Source organism: Staurois parvus, unplaced genomic scaffold (assembly GCF_062004578.1).
Source record: "Staurois parvus isolate SC_StPar_1 unplaced genomic scaffold, SC_StPar_1.0 ptg000053l, whole genome shotgun sequence".
Taxonomy (NCBI): Eukaryota; Metazoa; Chordata; class Amphibia; order Anura; family Ranidae; genus Staurois; species Staurois parvus.
In genome coordinates, this window is record NW_028317849.1 from 3,937,194 (window position 1) to 3,947,352 (window position 10,159).

Consider the following 10,159-nt stretch of genomic DNA (forward strand, 5'->3'; position numbering starts at 1 on the left):
CCTGTAAGGACGTTATTCCACTGCACAGTTTGGTGTCATCAGCAAAGACTGAAATGGGATTTTCAATCTCAGACCCTATATCGTTTATAAATATATTAAAAAGTAAGGGTCCCAATACTGAACCTTGGGGTACACCACTGATGACCCCAGACCATTCAGAGTATGAATCATTAACAATTACTCTCTGAATACGATCTTTTTCCAAGCCCATAGAATTTACTTTACACATTAGCCGTGTGTGGGGAACTGTGTCAAATGCTTTTGTAAAATCCAAGTATACCACGTCCACCGCCACCCCTCTGTCCAAGGTTTTGCTCACTCCCTCATAAAAAGAAATAGACTAAAGGAAAAATGATTCCTCCATCCATACAAACAAGTTGGATGGAAAAATTCAACAAATGTTTTCCAGCTTGTTTGTTCAACAGAAGCTAATCTATCGATTGACTTCTGTCGAACAAAACCAGCCACAAACAGATAAAAATTTGGTTGCTACATCGGCTGAATTTTGATACGTCTATGGCCAGCTCAAGATTGCAGCTTCCTTGGCTTGAAAGGAGGGTTTAGTTCTGTATTTGCAAAGCTAATATATACTTATGTATATTCTTTCCTCTCCTGCTGTGCATTCCACTGAATTCTGCTCCGATTAAAAGATCCCATCCTCTGAAGTCTACTGTGAAAGTGACTATACTAAAAGTGTTACTTTCCTGTGTATCCCACTGTGCCCAGTGATTCCATTACTACAGCAAACAGTAATAATATGAGGTTTGGTGGGAAAAACCACTGACTGCAGTCTGTTGAATATCCACTAAAATAGAAAACCATTATGTGATTTTATGGGCTTTTTAGTATGGACAATATTTTCTTTACAAAGTTATCACAGGGAAGCTTTAACTTCCTAGCTTTAGAGTCTACTAAAGCTTATTGCTGATGCGCCCTGGCAGTCCCACTTGTACATATCTTAGCAGCATTGTCTTTTTCATGAACTGATTACATAGTTGCTATACAGTACCAATAGCGCCATTGCATGTGATCATACTGGTACCATTGTAGCATGCTAGCAATTGAAGTAGAGTAGCATTGAGGCCCAATGTAATATGATTAGGATAGTGGTTGTGTATTTGCTTAAATGTAACCATTGCTATTGAGTAACTGCCATTATTTAGAGTAAGTTGAGGTCGATGTTAATTTCTCATGATGCTCCAGCTCAGCTGACTTCACAGGCCAATCCTGCAACACTTGGATCACGATATCAGCCTAGTGTCTGCCACCTGCTTCACAAAATGAAGTAATAATCCTGAGCATATTTGTTACCTTTTTCTAAAGTTGTGTAGACTTACTGATCGCAAATACAAACATACTGTTTTGAATTAAAAAATGTTTTGAATTAAAAAAAAAAGTAAAAATTAAAAAAGGAAATTCAGAATTGAACTGTTACCTTAAACCAGGGGTCTCCAAAATTTTCAAGCAAAGGGTCGGTTTAATGTCTTCTAGACTTTTGGAGGGCCAGATTGTGGCCAGTGGGAGTAGAAAAAAATCCCAGGTGTGACGTCTGTGAATATAAATAATGCCTCATGTGTGCAGCTCAGTTGCATAATGCCTGTGGTCAGTAGTAGGAGGAATACTGCCCGAGGGCTCGGGGTCAGTAGGGGGCCCATGAAATGCCCCTGGTACCTTTTTTTTATAGGCTTTTTTGAGTGTGGGCAAGGACACAGGGGCCCCATGATCCCCTTTTGCCCGGGGGCCCCATGAGTTGTCAGTCTGCCCCTGGTTGGGGGAATTATGCCCCACTGTTTGTGTCAGTGTTAGGAACAGTGCCTCAAATGAGTGGGAGAATTAGTGGCCAAAGGTCTTGATAAAGGCTAGCAAAGGGCCACATCTGGCCCTCGGTCCACAGTTTGGAGACCTCCACCTTAAACCTATGAATCTTGTGCAGTCTTGTAACATTGTACAAGTAGATAAAGAATAAAGATCCACCTGTACTGTATTTCCAATATCAGTTGTCAAAATTGTTAAGGCTATTTTGCAGTGTTTGTGGTGATTGTGAAGATGAGATGAATTTGCATCATTAGAGAGTATGGAAAATTAGAATCCTTTCACACAGGCAATACTGTCAGGTCTCCTCCTCAGTTTTTTAATGGGCCTTATTGGAAGTTGTAAGTCTATGGACAGGCAGATGTACACTGATGTGTCTGTTTACATCCAACTATGTCTGTTCTAGTCTAGACAAATGATAGAAAAAGGTATGTTTTTATCCAGTTACCCATAGACACAACTTGGGCCTGGAATGCTCCAGTTGTAAATTGTAGAAAATAACTAAATGAGTATGGATGTCATAAAAGTGCCATTTGTCCTGTTGTGCTCTGATGCAGCAGGGGATCTTTTCACAGACCAGACAACACACATGCAAAAGGAGCCTATATGTTCATGCTTGATAAAAAATAGCTCTGGAAGTCTGACTGATTCTAGAAAACACTATACAGTATATGTGAATAGTATAATGGTTATGCAAGTCTTTGCTACTTTACTATGTGCTATGTTTAATTGTGAGAGAATACTTACTTCGTTCTGTCCTATATGTTAAACAGTTACAGTATTCATATAGAGAACTATTCAGCTAGCATGACGTGAATTTAATACAAAATTTGGGACTACCAGATTCTTGTTGATTATTCCTTTTAGTACAAGAAACCATGATGAGGTAAAGAATGTCCAGGGTCACCGCTACAGCTGTTGGCCTCCATGTTGACCTTGTTAGTTCTTGTTGTACCCTTCCAAGGCTGCTTCTTAGAATTGCATTTCCTAACAGTCCTTGAATACCTAATAGTCCATGTTATATATAAAAAGGAGAAAGTTACTGGACCTTACATCAGGTCAGGCACAAAAATCTTTCATAAGCAATGCATCTGCACTTCTGCATCTTTGCCTTACTACTTGCATTCGCTATACCTATTTGGTGTCAGGGTATTGAGGTTTCTGATGTTGGCGTAAGGCTATGTGGAAGAGATTTCATTCGGACAGTTGTCATGTCCTGTGGAGGATCAAGATGGAAAAGATATTCACCAGAGCCTGGACAGGAAAGATCAAATCCTTACCGTAAGTAGCAACATTTTTTCTTCTTCTATACCATAGGCAATGTATAGGGTGTTATATATGGATTGAGCATCACCTTAGCAAGAGCTAATTTGAAACCTACATGACATGATCATTCACATGACCGATTAGGCTTATGCACCACCAAGAATCAGCATATTTCTGTGGCGGGTATCACAAGTAATTGGCAATCAGCTGCACCCAGAAAGCCTGGACAAATCTATGACAGGCTGAAAGGTGTCATGGCTGCTCAAAGCTGTTTGCCTGTAACTGAACATTGAACAGTTACATGCAATTAGGGACAGATGAGCAGCCCTAGATGCAAACTGTCTGTGTCCAGGGTTATATTGCTATCTGTGCCATTGTGGAGACAGAAAACCTCCCCACAGGAGACACATTAATTAAAATCTCGGGGTGGTTTTAATGCTTCCCCACTCCACAGGCCCAGATTTACTATTTATTTATTATAGGTATTTATAAAGAGCCAACAATTTATACAACACTTCAGTCCCTGCCCTCAAGGAGCTTACAATATAAGGCCTCACTCACATTCATACATACACATACTAGGGCCAAGTTATACAGGATCCAATTAACCTTCCAGCATGTCTTTAGAGTGTGGGAGGAAACCCACTCAGACACAGGGAGAACATGCAAACTCCAGGCAGGTAGTGCCATAGTTGGAATTTGAACTGACAACCCAAGGGCTACCAGGCAGAAGAGCTAACCACTTATCTGCTTGCCATTAAACCCTAAGTTGTTCTGCTCCCTTTTTCTTCTGTTTTAGTTTAAATCTTTCTCCTCCAATCCCCCACCATAATTTTCCCGTGTGGTGGGGTTAATAGAGCCCAGGGACCTGTCAAACACACTCATAAAGAGTGTCTACTATGCCCACCCTTTCCGCCCTCTCCTCCATTCCTGAAAGCCAGTACTATAGCTTCTATGAATGGAAAGCAGACTATGGATGGAAGATGGACGGATGAAAGAAAGGTTTGTTTCAGATAGTTTTACATCCATAGAAGCTATGGTACAGCTTCTATTAATGGAGGAAGGGGCGGAATGGATGGGCACAGTCAGTACTCTTGATAAGTGCATATGACAGGTCCCTCAGCTCTATTAACCCCCATCGCAGAAGGAAGCAGGAGCCAGCAGCATAAGGAACACATTGCATTGATGTTAAGTAATGTCTTTTGAGCTTTTTTTTTTTTTACTAAACTTAGGCTTTAAGCACATGAGCCCTATGCCTATAGAGAGCCAAGACCCTTTATATTGTAAAGCGCTGAGCAAACTGTTGGCGCTATATAAATCCTGTATAATAATAATAATAATAAAGACAAAGAGAGGGCTTTTCTTATGATATACAATTATAAGGTTATGCCTTTTATTCTTATCAGCGATACTTCAAAAATCTTATGTGTTTATTAACACATTGATATGATATTCTAGGCCATTTGAGGACCAATGCACCGGTAAAATGATATGTGTGACATGTGTAGCTGAGGGATGTAGTTTTTAACCCCAATGTTTTGTGCCTACAGGCTCCAGTGATGGAAATATGGCTCTGATACTCTTCAAAATGAGTAATTTCATTGCTATCTGTGTTGAAGAGAGTTCTCCTCACTCCCATTCCTGGAGGCATTACAGGAATTCAGATAAAACTTTCCAAAAACACAGACAGCAATAATCATCTGACAAAAGTTCTCACTCTTTTTTCTTTATCTAAAATTGTGAAAAAAGGTTTGTTTTGAATCCCACTTTAAACAGTAACTGCACCTTTTTGACAAGCTGCAATGCAAATTTGGGTAGTAAAATACTAAATTTTGCAACAGAAATTGTACATGTCTTAACCACACACTAAAGTATAAACAACGTAACAGAATCTCTTACTAGACCACCTGCCATCCCATATCCATTTACACTGCCTGGAGTCAAACCCTGTGTAAGCTTTATATCAGATGGTGTCAGAATTTACACAGGGTTGTCAATGTCATCCCTTTCTTCATGTGACCATGAAGGCTTGGCTTGGCAATTGGCCACTCAGACCTGAGAAATGCATGCTTGGAGGAGCTCATATGCTCCCTCATACCTGGAGCCACTAGGTATTTGAAATGGCTGCCCTAAAAAAGCAGAGTGACAAAGGCTCTCTAGGTCTGAAAACTGCAATAGACAATTCTGTCTACAGCTTTCAACCGAGCAAGCATGATGAGCCCTTGAGCCCCTAGGATAAGGGACCTTGACTGAACCATGGACTAGCAAGAGGGTGTGGACATCTATGTTAATGTAGCTCTTTGGTGATTGGCTACTTGGGTACGGAATGATGGGGCACCACCCAAATGTTGCCTTAATGAGCTATTCCCTCATGTGGAAGTTGGGTCAGTCTATTGGCTGTCTGGCACTCATGGTATGGATAAGCCATGTGTGCTCACAATATAACTACGGTATGTATAGTTACATTGTTATGCTGAAATTTAATAAAGCTGTGCCCTTGCCATTTTCAAGCTAAACATGCCTACATGTCTTCTTTGTGCAAGGTTAATGATTAATGGTTAAGGTTAATTTTGGTTTTAAGCCTATGCTGCTCAGCAGTCAGTACAAATAGTATTGTACAGACCCATATAAATACAAAGGCATAGCTCCCAACTTTAGCTCATTTAGGCTGTCCTTTCGGTAAACCAAATCCTTCTGACCATCTTTTCTTCCTCTGTGGTCTTTCTTTTAGGTTTTGGTTATATTATTTAAATATAAAATGTGTTTTAATATACTAATCCTTTCATGCAACTGCTAAATGATTACATTTTCTATATTGATAAGCCAGTATAAAGGAATGTAGTGGTGAAAACAATATTTTTTTTTCAACAGCCATTTTGTTCTTTATAATTCTTTGTGACCTGCAGAACTGGGAGTGAGGCCAAGCTCAAATTCAGGATGTACCTAATATGTAATACTAGAAAATGTGGGTCCATTCCTAGGGTTCAATGGGGTTAAATGTGAGAATGGGTGCAGGCTATTGATTGTCACAATGTTGAACATAATGATTGTTCCTGTGTGATATTTATTTTGTGTATGTAAGTGTTAAGCAATTAAATTACATTTGATTAAATGTGTCAAATGTGGATAGAGGAGGGAACAAAGGGCACAACATGGCTTACATGTGACCTGGAATATCAGCATAAATAGCCCTATTAATGAAATAAATCTGAAGATTATAAAACAAACATCCAATGGATGCCTCAGGGGGTACAGCATGTTCTGACAACATCCTTACAATCTTTATAAAAAGAGTAAAAGAGCCATAAATAGCTAAAAAGGAAATTGTACTCAAACAAATATGGTGCAGCAAAAAGTGTCTCAAAATGGTGAATGTGCAATGTCCTTGAATTTCTTTGTTCTGCAATGAATGACCCTTTTAACATCTAAATGTTCACATGGATACATTCCTTCTTATCTATACTGGACAAGGGTGCATTTCCCTACACACCATGTGGCCAATTGATGAATCTAAAATACAGTATATAATCTTTATTCAAATATATAAAAAATGTATGTTCAGCTGTAATTAATGCCTATTGGAGTGGAATGTACGTAGTACAGACTTCTTAAAAAATAGGGGGGAGAGGAGTGATTACCATGTGCATTCAAAAAGTGCTCCCAAAAAAAGACCCCAAAAAAAAGAAACTCTGCATGTTTTGCTCCAGAAAACAGAGCTTCGTCAGGAGTATAAAGTATTAAAATAGGTCACATAATGGCTAGAAGTTGTGCTTAGCTACAAAAATTCAAGATGTGCTCTCACCTTAAATAATTGACCCTAGAGTTATGTATGGTCAAAAAACACCTTTCATCAATCACTCCTTCTGATCCTCTGATTTTTCCATTAAGGTTCCAACCATATACTGTGCATACTTCAAATACTTTCAAAATATATATTCTTTTACTCAGTGCGCATGTAAATATATGAGAAGCATATAGTGCCAGAGAGCACATCTTAAATTTTAATCCAATAAGAAAGAATGTATCCTCCCAGATATTAAGAGGCTCTAAAGGACATTCATTGAAGAACAAAGAAATTCAAAGACATTGCACATTCACCGTTTTAAGATACTTTTTGGTAGCACTGAACTATATTTGTATGATTATAGTAATTGGTACACATTTTTATGAGAGTGTGTTGGGGTGCTGGCAGCTAAGCAATTGTTTTTACATAGCAGTTCACAAGACGCACTACAGTTCATAAAAAGGAAATTGATTGGGTTGCTTTTTACGTTTTGAATGGACTTTACAAAACAAATACCTCAGAGCAACATGTAGTGTTACTAGAGGCCTCCCTAGGACAATAGGTGTGTCATCCCTTGTGATCAAACAGGGATACTTTTGATGATTGGTGATGGATTATATACAGAATTATTAGCTGTGACAATCCACAGACATTATTCAGTCTCTGTGCAGCTCAGTGTACAAATCTCGGCAATGCTGAGATGAATAAACTCACGCAAGTGCTGACGTGATGTCATCCTTTGGCCGGGCCAATGAAAATGGCCAAATATTGATACTCAGAAGCAGTTCCGGGCTAAGATGACAGTGACAGGGAGCTCCAGGAGACCACAGCTGGATAGAAGGTGAGTATAGTTCTATTTTAATTTAAATACACTATGATCTGTAATTGAAAAGATATGTAACGGCCCACTCTGAACTATGTAAAGAGACACCTTGACACCAATAAGGTTTTCCAATCTATTCACAAATATATGAAAGATAAGAACTGTTTTTATTAAAATATTATATACATGTTTTAATAATGTTTCTTTTGACTGAAATATGGGATCTATTACGGTAAATGTTGATCATATGTAATGCCCCCTACAGTTAGGTAAATTCCTATCTGGCTATAATTGATTAAGGGCCTTTATCCATTTAGTATTGGAGAGGCCTTTAATAAAATAGCACAGACGAAATACATGTGCTTAGAAGAAACTTTACTGAGAGAAGTACTGTACACAATCTCTGATTGATAACCTTTTAAATTTGACTACTGCCTGGCTGTTTTTGGCTTTTCAGAGTAACTGAACTGGAACAAATAAGATTAGTTAAATCAGAACTCCTGATCTGCATACTTGTTCCAGGTTGAATGTACTTAAGTCACTAAATCATGGTAATACCCAGGCTATTTTGTGGGCTTGTGGTCCACACACCAGGAATGTGGGGGCTCATTATTTGATAGTTATGATACTGATACCCTGCTTTTGCCATATTTGTTTTGAAAACAAAAAATGTGGCCAGCTTATATAAATAAATTATTATATGGATACGGGGCATATGTAGTGGGACCTTTCTTGTAGTGACAATTTTAATGACACATTTTTGCCTTAAACTTTTATTTAGGTGACTTTTTGGACTGGCTAAACAGAGCTTCCTTGGAGGATCCAGATCGACTGAATTCACTGTATGCAGAGAGTTACATGGCACCAAATCCCCCTTACAGTTTCCTGCAGAAAGATGACCCAACAATGGAACAGCTCCATGGCGCCCTATATGATCCCCTTATTCCTGAGGAACAGCAAGGTGTTGGTCTGCGGATGAAGAGAAGTGCAGGACCAGCTTTATCCTGCTGCCAAAGGGGCTGCACCAAGACTGAGCTCATGAAATTCTGCTAACATTAGTTTTTCTTGTACACTTCCTCAAGAAGCACAGCAAGCACTGCTTCATTTAGCTTTATTGTAGTCAACTTCCATTTTCTTTGTGAAACTGCAATGCTCATCCTTGACACAAAACTATACTCACACCTGATTTATCATTATGCCCTGATCCTGCCTCAGCATTATAGATATAGCATTCATGTTCTGACAAGATATCATGTGATTGATTTACTAAAAGCAAATTGTTCACCTTGCAAGGAAAGTTGCACTTTGCAAGGGAATTAGCCCCAGAGCTTAGTGAATGTGGTCAAGTTTCACTCTGCAAAGAATACCCAATTACATGCAAAAAACACTGAAAAAAGCAGCCTGTGTGCCTGTACATGATTGGATGACGAAAGGCAGTAGGGCATCATTATTTCTGGGGAAAATTCCCTTGCAAAGTGAACGGTCAATTTTCCTTTAGAAAATCAACTCCAGTGTGTTCAATGTTTTCATTTTATATATGGAGCATACTGTAACATAAACAATTGGCATTGGGACATGTCATCTTTGTATATTTTTCTTCTTTACACATATTCTAATACTATATTATTATTTGTTTAGGGCTCTTGCACATGGCTGTACATCAGGGCCTGTTGGTGTGGTGCTTAGGGAAAACAGCTGCTGTGTAAATTTGCCCACAGAATATGCCTTGCGTTGTTATTTGCACATAACTTCCGTAACTCATGTTTATGTACAGACTCCTATGGGCATATTTTTCCACCACAAAATTTTAAATTTGGAAAAATACACCTATATGTGTGCACATGTGAACAAGGTCTCCAGTGGTTATGTCTGTATAGCTATGCACAGTGTGTTCTATAATGCATATCTATAGGTAAAATTGTGCAGCAGCTATGGCTCCACTGGGCCAAACCAACAGGTGCACTTTACTCTGTACAGCCTTATGCCCTAATATTCGGCTGTGCAAATTCTAAAAAGATCATTTATTTTAGCTGCCATGTTCTGTTGCAAACAAGAGAAATCTATCAATGTGCATCTCACCCCAAAACATGAATTGTGTTGTTAATTACAGCTGCAAATAAATAGTATATTAGTATATGCATGGAATCTTAAAGCTCAACTCCAGGTAAAAACAATTATGGGGGGGGGATTAGAACTTTTGCCAGGTTTTTGTTGCTGGGTCTCAGTTGAAAAAAAATGTCCCATCACTTCTTCATGATTAGGACTGGAAATGAAAAGTTTCTCCTACAGATATATATATATATATATATATATATATATATATATATATATATATACAGTTGTGACCAAAATTATTCAACCCCCACTGAAATTGAGTGTTTTGGCCAGTTTGACATTGCTTTTGATCATTCAGTCATCTTGCTTACATTTACATTAAAGAGGCACTTGTAGGTCAGACAAATATAACATAACAG

At 38.6% G+C, this 10,159-nt stretch overlaps 1 protein-coding gene across 1 annotated transcript; it reads left to right on the forward strand.

Annotated features, from left to right (window-relative positions):
- Positions 1-2,882: 2,882 nt before the first annotated feature.
- Positions 2,883-9,819, forward strand: INSL3 (insulin like 3). The gene is made up of 2 exons (XM_089667658.1): positions 2,883-3,093; positions 8,467-9,819. Exons 1-2 carry the CDS (start codon positions 2,898-2,900, stop codon positions 8,736-8,738), a joined length of 468 nt encoding a protein of 155 aa, XP_089523784.1. The 5' UTR covers positions 2,883-2,897; the 3' UTR covers positions 8,739-9,819.
- The last annotated feature ends 340 nt before the right edge of the window (positions 9,820-10,159 follow it).

Coding starts and splice junctions, on each gene's coding strand:
- INSL3 (XM_089667658.1), top strand. CDS start 2,898: ATGCATCTGCACTTCTGCATCTTTGCCTTACTACTTGCATTCGCTATA. Junction 3,094..8,466: donor GGAAAGATCAAATCCTTACC/GTAAGTAGCAAC, acceptor ACTTTTATTTAG/GTGACTTTTTGGACTGGCTA.